Consider the following 13,560-nt stretch of genomic DNA (forward strand, 5'->3'; position numbering starts at 1 on the left):
CACAAAAATTCTGCTATGGCTTTAAAGGTAATATGTTCTCTGCAAAATTATAATATAATATATAATTATACATAATATTGTGTTTAAAATGTAACACAACTGTTGTATAAAATCACATTTAAGCTCGTGATTTTAGGGACAAATACAGCACTCGTGTAATACTGCTCTCCCTGCCCGTATGATATCTTATGATATAAATATGAGACAAAAACATAAGATGATGTAGATGAAATGTAAGATGACATACAGGTCTGGGGGCGGGGCCAGTGCGTTAACTGCATTCAAATTTTAATTGCGTTATTTTTTCATAACTAATTAATTAGATTAACGTGTTTAACTGACAGCCCTAATATATATATATATATACAGTGGGGGAAAAAAGTATTTAGTCAGCCACCAATTGTGCAAGTTCTCCCACTTAAAAAGATGAGAGAGGCCTGTAATTTTCATCATAGGTATCCTCAACTATGAGAGACAAAATGAGAAAAAAAATCCAGAAAATCACATTGTAGGATTTTTAAAGAATTTATTTGCAAATTATGGTGGAAACTTTTTTTTTGACAACACTAATATGTAGATTTGTTGATGTTTGAACCGCAAACAAATAAATGAACACAAGGATGGACATCCTGATATTTGAATGCTTCAAAAGATCAACTAAAATGCAATGACAAAATGGTCAGCCTTAATGCCTTTCTTTCTCTAAATGTATAAAAGGATGCTGTCATGCGTTGAAAAAAGCATTATGCTCACATCTGTTGCACTGCTAACTGACCGTGCTCTATTCAGTATCTCATTCTCTCATTCAAATCTCCCGTCAGCTGTGTGATCATCATTCATAGTTTGCTTGATTTCACTCTGATATTATGCATTCAGCGCTCACTCTGTGCTCAGCTATCCATGTGCTGATTTGTCTCCGTGCAGTGGAATTTTAATGTGCCATCCACATGCAGGTAAAAGGACTGTAGACGAGAGACTGTCGACATTAATCTTCATCAGTGGGATTTTTTCCTAAATGAGATCTTTCAGCCATCGCTTAGACCAACTGCCTCCAATACGAAATGCACTGCACGTTTTAATACATCGCGATGCATCATAATTGGATCAGCAGTGCCAAAATGTCAAATTGTTGTAATGCAGAACCTCTTGTGGTTTATTGTGTTAATGCATAGCCAGCCGTATGTCACGTATTGTCCCTCTTTTTTCACCTCCTCTGGCAGAACGTGCTGTTTGCTGATGAGTCGGATGACTCGGTGTTGAAGGTGATTGATTTTGGATTTGCGCGGTTGTTTCCAGCGGGGAGCGGCAGCGCGCCCCTGCAGACCCCCTGCTTCACCCTGCAGTATGCCGCGCCGGAGCTCTTCCACAGCTCGGGATATGACCAGGCCTGCGACCTCTGGAGCCTCGGGGTGATCCTGGTAGGTTTGAGTGTATATAAGTGTGCTTGAGGATATTTATGTTTATGGATGAAGTGCTGTTTTAGACTGGACTGCCATATGTATTGTTTTATTCAGAGGAGAGGTCAGTGTTTAAAAATCAATACCTTAACTTGAATAAATAGAAAAGTAACAAAAATCTATTTCGATAAATTCCAAAAGTAAACTTAAAAGGGTCATATGACGAAAATTAAATGCAAAAGAAAATTATTTGGTGTATTTGGTGTAATGCAATGGGTTTACACCTTTAAGGTTAAAAAAACACATTATTTTCCACATACCGTACATTATTGTTGCTCCGGTCTGCCCTGCCTTTCTGAAACGTGTCGATTTTTACAAAGCTCATTGTTCTGAAAAGCGAGGTGTGCTCTAACTGGCCAGCTATCCAGTGCGTTGTGATTGGCCAAATACCTCAAGTGTGTGATGGAAATGTTATGCCCCTTACCATATTTGGAAACACACAGTGTCTCCACAACATGGCGGCGGCAACAATATTACAGCAAGAATAAAAGTTACGCCTTCTTTCTTTGTGTAAACATTTGGGCGGTGTTATACAAATCGGCCAACACACAGTGACGTAGATATGTGGGGGCGTTTTAGGAAGGTGTGGATGAGTCTTAACTTTTATAAAGAATATCTCTTTTGGGTTTGGGACTTAAGTCTTTGCAACTTTATGGATCTTATATATGCACGTACAGCTTGTAACACTCCAAAGACAAAGGAAAACTTGAAATCGCATCATATGACCCCTTTAAACTACTTGACTACTTAAATCATTGGGTTAGTGCTTGGGATATACTGTAGCATATGATCTATAAAAACACTCTTTTTTTTTTATTGATCTGGCTTAATTTCTGTTTGTATAACTTTTAAAGTCTAGTTTTTTTATACACTCCTGAGCAAAAGACCGGGGGAAACATTTCAAGTATTTGCATTTCGTGCTGGTGGATCGTAGCCAGGTTGTAAGTACTGCTTCAAAATGTCAAAAGAATAAACAGGAGCAAGAGATAAAAAATAGAGAAAAGGCCATTTATTTGAACTGGTCTTAAGATTTTGTTCAGGAGTGTATAATTTGACAGTTTGTTCAGAAATGTTAAACCAAAAATGTAATATAAAATGCTGATATTATTAGTGTCGTTCTTTTTCATCAGTACACCATGCTCTCCGGCCAAGTTCCATTCCAGAGTGAGAAGAAAGGAATGACTTCATCGCATGCAGCTGACATCATGCACAAGATCAAGGAGGGAGATTTCTCACTGGAGGGAGAAGCCTGGAAGGGTGTGTCTGAAGAGGCCAAAGATTTAGTGAGAGGTACTTTTACTGAAAGAATCAAAACTTGCTTGGGTGGTAAAAAATCTTACTCCAAGGTAGGGCTTGGTATGCCATAATCAGAAATAGCCTAGTTATTAGTATTACTATACTAGATAAGTTAGATTAACCTCCAACTTATCTTGTCTCCACACGTAACGTTAAATTAATTTATTTGGCTATTTCAAATTAATTGTGTTAATTAAAGGTGTCCTATTATGCCCTTTTACAAAATCTTAATTTGGTTTTTGAGGTGTAGTAGAATAGGTTTTCATTCTTTCATTCTTCATTCTTTTTCTTTACATCTTTTTGTAAAGTGTGTCTCGAATGCACTGTTTAGTTCCTGTTGTGTGCTCTGATTTGCTAGATGGCCCAGTGCATTGTGATTGGCCAACCATTTATTTTTTTAAATTTTTTTTTGTGTATTCTGTGGTTGGAAATTATTTAAGCAAGTGACTTTTTGAAGTCACAGTATCTGGAAGAAACACTCTGTAAGTCCAATTGAGCCATTTTCAAAAAACACGTAACAGGACTCCTTTAAGCATTACAACATAACACTAGCTACACATAATACATATTATTGCTACTACTAGGGATGTGTTCTGAGGTGACACCAATTAACAATAACATAAGCAAATAATTTTCATGATTATGCGTGATGTGACTTCTCCCGAATTTGAAATTCAGTAGTAACTTTATAAAAACTAGTCAAATAAGTTTTATTTTTAATTGTGTAATTACAACATAACAACATAACATGCGAGCATCCATAAACAATATGCTTTTAATCTAGCAGGACACACAGTTTTACATTTACATTTATGCATTTACCAGACGCTTTTATGCAAAGCTGCTTACAAAAGAGGTTCAAAAGCAATTCTTCAAAGAGCCAACAATATTTGTAATATAAAATGCCTTTGAAGTAGAGGGCCTGCACTGCGATTGAGATCCTGTGGGAGCAGGGGGTTTTACCTTTACTGCAGGCAGGAGTGGGTGGTCAAAAAAAATTGCGCAAATTTGGCGCATAACAAGAATAATGAACTTACGTAAACACTAGGCTTGCTGTGGTAGTTGGTGTTACATGGTGTTTGGTTGTACACGATTATATTACTTGCCCAACAACTTACGCACGTTTGTGGTAATGGTCAGAAATTCAGTGGGAGCAGGATTGAAAAAACAGTCCTGCAGTCCTGAGCTCTCTAAAAGTTTTTTTTTAATCTAGATGATCAGCAAGTCTGTGGCAAGAACCACCACACATTCGGATGAAAACAAATAATTTTCTTGTTAAAATGATAATGATAATAATAATATGACTATTAAGAAAACATTTGAGAACTTTTAAAATATTTTTCAAGAATTGAACATCCTTCTTGCAACTTATATTAAAGTACTTAACTTCTTAATTTTAACAAACACCCAAGAGGCCTATAGAATGACTTAAAATTATTGAAATTTTTTAACATAATTAACACGGGTTCATTTGATGTCAGAGTTTGGTTCATTTGAATTATGTACATATGTTTTTCCAATATCTTCTGTGCATCGGCTCAAAACGGTGGTCTGGGCTATGGTTCATGTGAAGTCCAAGCAATTGAACTCTGGTTTGGACCAAGCAATCAAACCAAGTGTGAAAGCGACCTAAAATACAATGGTGAGAATGTGGACACTCATAGCAAATCAGATAATTTTTTATAGCTCCTTTGTGTGTCAACCATGATGTGTCAACTCATCACACAAACTATACAGAACTTTTAGGCATTTCATCTCATTTAAGTGCCATATTTTCTTGACAAGTCACACCTGAACACAAGTCGCACTGGGTTAACGCTGCGCAACGCTGACCTCATACGTCATGCTCCCGGAACTGCTTCTGTGTACAACTGTTGGTGCAATGCATCGATTCGCTACAGAAGGCCTTTGTTCACCCCCCGGAGCGATGGGCGATTTTTATTTAAGTTCTTTTGGACTGAAGCAATGCAACACCCGCTGAGTGGCATTGAACAGCTTGAAAGATCAAAGACAATTTTTAATATAACACCGACTGTATTCGTCTGAAAGAAGAAAGTCATATACACCTAGGATGCCTTGGGGGTGAGTAAAACACAGCCTAATTTTCATTTTTGGGTGAACTAACCCTTTAACTGACAGCAGTTTTCTGAAGTACTCCTGAGCCCATGTGGCTATATTTAACACCATAGCATGAAGTTTCTTATGCACTGCCATCTGAGGGCTCAAAGGTCAAGCACATTCAACTGAGGTTTCCTGCCTTGCCCTACATGTACTTTGATTTCTCTGGATTCCCTGAATCTTTTCACAATATTACGTGTGGTAGTTGGTGAAAGACCTAAATTCTTTGCGATTTTGCTTTGCGAAATGTGATTTTTGATTTGTTTGACAGCTCTCTCATGAAATTTGGCACAAAGTGATGAGCCATGATCCAGCTTTGTTTGCAAAGATTGAGATGCTCCTTTTATACCCAAACATGATACCTTGACCCAATACCAATTCACCTGCTTACTGTGAACTATTTCAAAACAGTTTAAAGTAGGAAAGCACCGATAGGATTTTTTGGGACCGATACCGATTTTAACGAACACTTATTGTCCGATTCCGATACCGATATTTGTCACTTCCTCTCTTATTTGAAATTTTGGCATCAAAATAGTATTTTAATAATTAAATCAGCAAAGTTCAAAAACACCTACATTAAATTATACTAGCAGTTTTATTGCTGCATCATCAAATAATTTGTAATGAACATGGATTGGATCCATTTAACATTCAGCAGGCCTACATAAATACAACAGAACAAAGATGCATATTAAATAAACAGTGCTTTTTAGGTAGGTTTAACACTTTTCAGGTACAGAAATAAAGTAAACAAATGTAAAATAACACTTCACTGTATAAATTAAATACATATTAATCCTTCTTTATTGTAACAGACTTTATTATGATTAATCTTCTAATTTGTTTTTGTATACATTTTAATATTGGTTTGTAAGTTTAAATATGTGTGAGATCTCCTTTACTAAGGCAGGACTCTTATTTTGATGGGTTTTCTAGTCTACGGAGCTCAGTGTTGCCAAGTCCGCGGTTTTCCCGCGGAATTGGGCTACTTTAACACTGTTGCCATGGGGTGTTTTTCATGTCCGCGGGTTTAAGCGACCCCAATAACGTGATATTTAGCCCCTAAAATGCAAATTTTACCAGGGGAACCTCACCAAAAACGTGTATTTTAATAATAATAATACCTTTTATTTATAGGCGCCTTTCAAGACACTCAAGGACACCGTACAATAAAACAAAGCATAAAAAGCAAGCATTATAACAACACATTAAACAAGCAAATCATTAAAAGCAATTCTAAACAAATACGTTTTTATCTGAGCTTTAAAATGGGAAATTTAATCCAGCTGGCAAATGTGCAAAGGTAAAGAGTTCCAAAGCTTCGGCGCTGCACAACTAAAGGCCCTACCACCAAAAGAACTCATCCTGAAGTTTGGAACAGACAATAAATGTGCAGAAGTTGATCTTAAAGAGCGCAAAGGAGTGTACAAATGGACAAGATCTGAAAGATAATGAGGTGCCAAATTATGAAGCGCTTTGTATGTAAGAAGTAAAATTTTGTAATGTACACGATAATGAACAGGAAGCCAATGCAACTTAAAAAGAATAGGAGTTATGTGATCGAAAGTACATAAACGGGTATCTATCCTAGCTGCTGAATTCTGAATTAACTGTAATCGATGAAGTTGTTTTTCAGGAATGCCAAATAAAATAGAATTACACTAATCAAGCCGAGATGTAACTAATGCATGAATAAGCACTTCAGTACTATGTTGAGAGAGTGAAGAACGAAGTCTAGCAATGTTGCGTAAATGAAAAAATGCAGAATGTGAAATATTACTAATATGAGAGCCAAACGAAAGCAAACCATCCAGTGTAACCCCAAGACTTTTCACCTGGGTAGAAAAATTGACTGAACAATTATCAATGAACAAAGTAAAGGACTGAGTTTTAGATAAGACAGACCTAGAACCCACAAGGAGGGCTTCTGTCTTAACTGGTATTTAATTTTTAAAAAATGATTAGTCATCCATTAATGTCCTGGAGACATTTAGTAAGGTCAGGAGGGGGATGAGAAACATTAGGTCTTGTAGAAATATACACTTGTGTGTCATCAGTGTAAAAATGGAAATTAATACCATAGGAACGAAAAATACGACCAAGAGATAGAATATAAATGATGAATAAAAGCGGACCCAGCACTGACCCCTGTGAAACACCATGAGTAACTGAGACAGGATCTGAGCGTGTATTCTTAATCTGCACAAACTGTTTTCTATCACTTAAATAAGATGAAAACCAAAGAAGCGCATTCTCAGCTATTCCTATGCAAGCCAGCCGTTCCAATAATACTGAATGACTAATAGTATCAAAGGCAGCACTAATATCTAACAGAATAAGAATAGACAGAAGACCAGAATCAGCAGCTACACTCTAAAAAATGCTGGGTTGTTTCAACCCAATGTTGGGTCAAATATGAACTAACCCAACTGTTGGGTTAAAAAGCTAATTTAAAAATGTAACCATAATTTAACCCAACAGTTGGGTTAGTCCATATTTGACCCAACATTGGGTTGAAACAACCCAGCATTTTTTAGAGTGTAGGAGAATATCATTTATAACCTTAACAAGAGCTGTTTCTGTACTATGTTTAGGTCGAAAGCCTGACTGAAAATGCTCGTAAATGTCATTACTTTGCAGATGCGATTCAAGTTGTGCTGCTACTGTTTTTTCAAGTATTTTTGAAATAAAAGGGAGATTAGAAATAGGCCTGTAATTATTTAGATCATTAGGATCAGCGCCAGTCTTTTTAAGAATTGGAGTGATGGAAGCCATTTTAATGATGAAGGAACAGTAGCAGTTGAAAATGAAGAGCACACAATAGCTGTAATAATAGAAGAGACTGAATTGATACAGGACTTAACTAAAACAGTAGGTAAAGGATCAAGTGAACAGGTGTGGAATTCTTAGACTTCATGATCTGCTTAGTAATATAATCAACTGAGGGCAGCTCAAAATTAGAGAAAGTACTTGCAGACCAACAAATATAATATTCTTTTGTATAATCCTTAGAAGCCAAAATCTAAATAAAAAAATTAAATTAGCTTAATAAAACAGCCACAGGCCTAACGTGTAAGCAGATGTTTGAATGTTTAATTATCTCTTCTATCATAATTAAACAGGGCTTTCATGTTGCGCGTGCTGAAGCTACTCCGTGTGGGCGCGATCTCGCTTCTGAATTGCGAATAGCAAAAATGCATCATAGACAAATGTTTGAAAAACAGCTAGCGACTCTGGTGAGATAGAATTTGCAAGATAATGTATATATAGCAATAATAAATGTATGTGTGTTTTATTAATTTCCCCAGTACCGATAGCAGAACCGTTAACGTCAGAGCTTATCGATACTCCGGTCTTTCATAATTTAGCCCCGGTACCGATTAAATACCGAGTTTTGGTACCCATCCCTAGTCACGATAAATAAGTGCAAGACCACCTCCCTTACCAGAACAACAAGGTTTGCATACGTATTCATATCCTGATGGTACTGTTTGATTTAAATGAAAATAATCATTAGGCTTCTGCCATGTCTCAGTCACACACATAAAATAAATATTTTGGTCTTCAATGAGTTCATGAATGAGAGACATCTTATTGTTGAGTGATCGAACATTAAAAAGTGCAAAACGAAGTGCAGGAGGCATGTAATCTGACCTGGGCAATGGAGTAAGCACTTCATGATCAACAGACCTCCCAGCGTTTTTAGGCAGTCTTGGGTTAGTAGACCAAAAGGACCAAATTTGTCCACTGCAATCAGGATTAATAGAAGTGATTGGGATATTCCGACGAGACCTACGATGAATGTATTTTGGCCGGCATATGAGATCCGGGTGTTTGAGCAAAAACAGTTCAGTTACAAATTTTGTACAAGTCTGCCGCCGAGTACATCAATTGAGGAGAATGATCACAGCGGAAGAAAGAAGATCCACAGCAGCAGCTTGAGCAACCACATGGTGAAATCCTCTAGTAGTACTAGGACAGTACTATCCTCACTGCAAGGTCAGGATGCCAAACAGCAGTTGCAAAAGTCAAAGGTCCAGGTTACATCCAGTTCAGTGGTGCCGTGCAGCAGAGGCTAGATAAATTTCCCAGCTTAAAATATCCAAATATTAAAAGAGAGTAAAACAAAAGACCAGTGAGTAGCGGCAGCCAAACGCGCCAGCGTTCACTCAACTGGAAGCTTTAAAATTCCAAATGAACAGAAAAGGCAGGAGATCTGTATATATTTGTTTACTGTTAGTTGTAATGAGTGTTTTGTGTAATTCTCTGTATTTTGATGATAGTGCAACTGAAAGAGAGTTTAATGTGCACTTCTCATGCTGTCTTTTGTTTAGCTCTTATGGTGATTTTTTTTGGGGGTGAAAAAGGATGCAATAAACTTAATAAAACATCAGTAAAGTTTTGGTCATCATTCATATGAGGTCCGTTACACTTGCAAAAGTTATTTAGTCAAGAATAGTGTGCAATCTTTTGTCTTTTGTTATTTAATTAGCATTAAAGTACAGACAGCAGCACTAGGATTATGAAACAGACATACAGCTCAGTGCCTTCACGCAGTTAATTAATAAACCATCGGTTTGTTATATCGGCCTTTTCCCTTATGTAGCGATATGTCGATGGTTGTAAATTGAGGAGAAATCGGCCTATAAATATCGGCGGCCGATACATCGATGCATCCCTAGTTTAAAGTGGATATTCTATAACCTTTTCACTTTTATTTTGCCTCTGTCCCAACTCTGTCAAAATTTTTATTGCATTATTACAAAACGTGTATATTTGATATATTCCTTGATTTTTCCCCCCCTCAGTTCTTTAGCCTGTTTTGTCCCAGTACTCCAAAATCAGTTGGCAGTTCTCCTATGATTGGATTATTAACCTTCCATATACAGAAAATCCATTTGGGTAACCTAAATGTGTGTAATTTAAATCAGATTTAAGATTACGGTCCAAATTGAGGATTCGATCAGAAAAGCCCTTGTTACAGGATCTGCTAGTTTATGAAATCCTCTGTGAAATAATTGGTGATCATCCATAGTAACTGAATTGAATCTTTATGGGTTTAGAGCTTGGAGACCTGTGAAATTTACTTGTGTTCACCCAATACTTGGTGTCTCTATTGATTACCACCTGAAATAGCAGTGAAATACGTTGTAATAGTTTTATACCACTCCAAAGCTTTTAATGAGTGATGCCTGACCCAGCCGTCAGGGACCCACAGGCCCTCAAACGCATATCAGTCCAATTTCAGCAGAAGTGCTTGTTATTATAGCTGCCATCTGATCATCTAGATTGAGATGGATGAGGTTCAGTGCCCTGGTGGAAGGAAAGAGTGTGATGGTCCCTGAGGATGCTGCTTTAGTGGCTGAAGAATGCTTATATTGGCAGCCCCCAAATTAGCTTCCATCTGAAGTTTTATCTCCCTATTCATCTTCACAGGTTTGTTAACTGTAGATCCTGAGCGACGGCTGAAGCTCTCGGCTCTGAAAGAGAATGCCTGGCTTCAGGGAGGTGGCGTCATGTCCTCCACCCCTCTCTGCACCCCTGATGTTCTGGAGTCCACCGGCCCGACTGTCCGTACCTATGTCAATGCCACCTACAAGGTCAAGGATCTGCATTTTATACCTATATTCAGTAGTGATGCATCCAAGTAAAATCCTTGCAAGTACATATGGAATGAAAGTACAGAAATTATTTATTACATGCTAGTAGTACCAAATGGAATTACAAAAATAATGATTGTTTTTTTATGATTGCTGATGTTGGTAAATCCTTTCATTCCCCAACATATTAGATAATCTTATCTGGAATAAAATACAAATTACATTGATGACAAAAGTGTGACGCTCAGATATTCACATTAAAAGATCAATCAATTCTGTCACTATGTTAAACCATTTAATTCAAAGCAAAACCTATTTGATTATATATATATATATATATATACAGTGGGTACGGAAAGTATTCAGACCCCCTTAAATTTTTCACTCTGTTATATTGCAGCCATTTGCTAAAATCATTTAAGTTATAAATTCCTCATTAATGTACACACAGCACCCCATATTGACAGAAAAACACAGAATTGTTGACATTTTTGCAGATTTATTAAAAAAGAAAAACTGAAATATCACATGGTCCTAAGTATTCAGACCCTTTGCTCAGTATTTAGTAGAAGCACCCTTTTGATCTAATACAGCCATGAGTCTTTTTGGGAAAGATGCAACAAGTTTTTCACACCTGGATTTGGGGATCCTCTGCCATTCCTCCTTGCAGAGCCTCTCCAATTCTGTCAGGTTGGATGGTAAACGTGGGTGGACAGCCATTTTTAGGTCTCTATTATATAAACAAGACCGTATACTTAATTGGATAGTTCACACAAAAATTATAATTGTCATTTACATACCATAATGCCATTCCAAACGCATAATATTTTTGTTAGTTTGGAGCACATCAAATATTGTAAATGGAAGCTCATATGTGCTTTCTTGATATGTGAATAAAAGCCTAAAGTAAATTTGTTAATCATTGATTTCTTTTATGAACTTTCTGAAACGTCAAAGTTTTGGGTGAATAGACTTTTAATGGAGGGATGGAAATCTCTCAGGTTTCATTAAAAATATTTTCGTTTGTGTTTTGAAAATGAATGCAAGTGTCATGGGTTTGGTACAACATGAGTATCAATAACAGATAATATTTTTGTTTTTGGTTGAAAAATGATCTGATCTGATCTTTAACCTGAATATTATAGATTTTTGCATGTATATTGAATATATTGTCCATTATGTATCATATTTTGTACTTGTAGTGAATATTATAAAAATTTGATTCAGTTATGGTTGATGTTCATATCAGATTTTCTTCGATTGACCCCCCAATGATGAGCAACTCACTTGGAATAACTCCTGAGTGACCTGATTGGCCACTCATTAAAAAACAGAAATTTGCTGACAAAATAGTGTGTTTTTCTTTTTTGCTGTGAAATCTGTATTATGTTTAAAAACTCATATTAATGCTTTGCATCATGATATCTCTTTATTCCCACAGGCATTTAACCGGGGGAAACGTGAGGGCTTTTTCCTTAAAAGCGTTGACAATGCGCCGCTTGCAAAACGTCGGAAGATGAAAATGACCAGTACTGGTGTGGAGACGAGACGCAGCTCATCCTCCTCCTCATCTTCCTCCTCTTCCTCATCCGCTTCCCATTCCAAGACGCAGAATTGCCAATCTTTGAATCCCCACGAGGACCCCAAACTGTGACCGCTCCCGTTTGACTGAAAAGCTTTGATGTGGTGAGAGAATGTGTTGCAAAAGCATTACAGGGTGAAAAAGACCTATAAAAAAAGACTAATCAAAATAATATAACCTTGACAAAATTCAACATTAATTGAAGTCTCTGCAGGAGTAAAGCCTTGTGCTGACAAGATCAACTTGGATTTTCAAGTCATTTGGAGGAAAGAGGTTTTTTTTTTTTATCAAGGTGGCTCTCTGTAAACACAATGCCAAGGAAATGATCTACATTATCAAATAGACACCAATGGTGTTTCCTTTGTAATTTCTTTTCATCATTTGAGACTGTAGACATGTTAATGAATGTAAAAATGTTATATCATGTGGTGGGTATCTACCCACCTTTAGAGAGATCTTTTAACTGCAAGAGACGATTGAAACGCGTGAAACTGAGATCAGGGAAAGCTGAAATATTAGGGAATAGTGGACAAGAAAGCCACAAGAGAGCAAAGCCATATGTGAGAATTAGAGTGGACTTCTATTTTAATGTATTTTAATGATCCACTGAGCAAAGCTTTATGTGAATCATGTACAGGCTATTTGCATATCACTACCTTCAGAAGTTTTCTCGATGTTTGCATGGCTATAGTATTTTGAATGTTTTACATTTTTTAACAGTTGACCTATGAAGTCAGACCACACAAAGTCACCGAAGCACCAGTTAGAAATATGTCCTATCCAGTATCCACACTTTTGGGTGAATCTCACAAAGACATGTCAGTTGTATTTCTCCTTGAAATCAAAAGAAAAAAGAAAATTATATTTTAAGAACAATTAAATATAAAAAATTATTAAACCACAAGTCATGCCTGCCATATTTGCCATTACTGCAATGTGGGGAAAAAAACCCTAATCAAATCAGATTTCTTTATTTTTAATTCAAATCAGCACAAATGCAGCAATATATACTTACAATTGTACTTTAATAATGTGGGGGGGGGGGGAATAAATATTTTTTCATGGGAAATGAAATTAAAAAAAAAAAATTCTTGACTGTTTCTGTGAGATTCACCTTTTTTGTCACAATTTTTTTACCTTGTGTCTTATTGCTAGTTATCACATGAAGTGTGTAGAGATCACTTTATATACCATCACTAACTTACTTAATCGATTTAAAAAGGTTTGGATATATGAATCTCTGGCTTTGAAAACCAGATGTGGCGTTTGCTTTTATCAGTGTACTTGAAATGTTGTGCTTCATTAATAGTGTGCACAGTCTTGTCTCTTCTACTGAGCTGAGGGATCCCGACATCCACTGCCTGTTCAACTCTGCTATCCGTCGACCGTAAGGGCTGAGGTTCACAAGACAGCAATCAATCCCTCACGTTCTTAAGGGCTTTCACAATCGCACATCCACGCTGTAATCGAGTGACCCTCTTGCACTGTGACGAGTGTGAGAGAT

The 13,560-nt window shown here is 36.8% G+C and overlaps 1 protein-coding gene across 3 annotated transcripts in view; it reads left to right on the plus strand.

The window, feature by feature from the left end:
* The window catches only part of rps6ka4 (ribosomal protein S6 kinase, polypeptide 4), a 34,863-nt gene extending 21,770 nt beyond the window's left edge, over positions 1-13,093 (plus strand). Inside the window, exons 15-19 of one of the 3 annotated variants that reach the window (XM_016252938.1) lie at positions 1,221-1,418; positions 2,588-2,747; positions 10,311-10,474; positions 11,916-12,160; positions 12,262-13,093. In XM_016252938.1, the coding sequence (XP_016108424.1) occupies positions 1,221-1,418; positions 2,588-2,747; positions 10,311-10,474; positions 11,916-12,128 (735 nt within the window). In that variant the 3' untranslated portion in view covers positions 12,129-12,160; positions 12,262-13,093. Of the gene's footprint in view, positions 1-1,220; positions 1,419-2,587; positions 2,748-10,310; positions 10,475-11,915 lie in introns of all 3 variants that reach the window. The other 2 variants (XM_016252939.1, XM_016252937.1) reach the window with 2 other exon arrangements.
* Positions 13,094-13,560: the final 467 nt, after the last annotated feature.

Source organism: Sinocyclocheilus grahami, unplaced genomic scaffold (genome assembly GCF_001515645.1).
Source record: "Sinocyclocheilus grahami isolate Dianchi unplaced genomic scaffold, SAMN03320097.WGS_v1.1 scaffold1140.1, whole genome shotgun sequence".
Classification (NCBI taxonomy): Eukaryota; Metazoa; Chordata; class Actinopteri; order Cypriniformes; family Cyprinidae; genus Sinocyclocheilus; species Sinocyclocheilus grahami.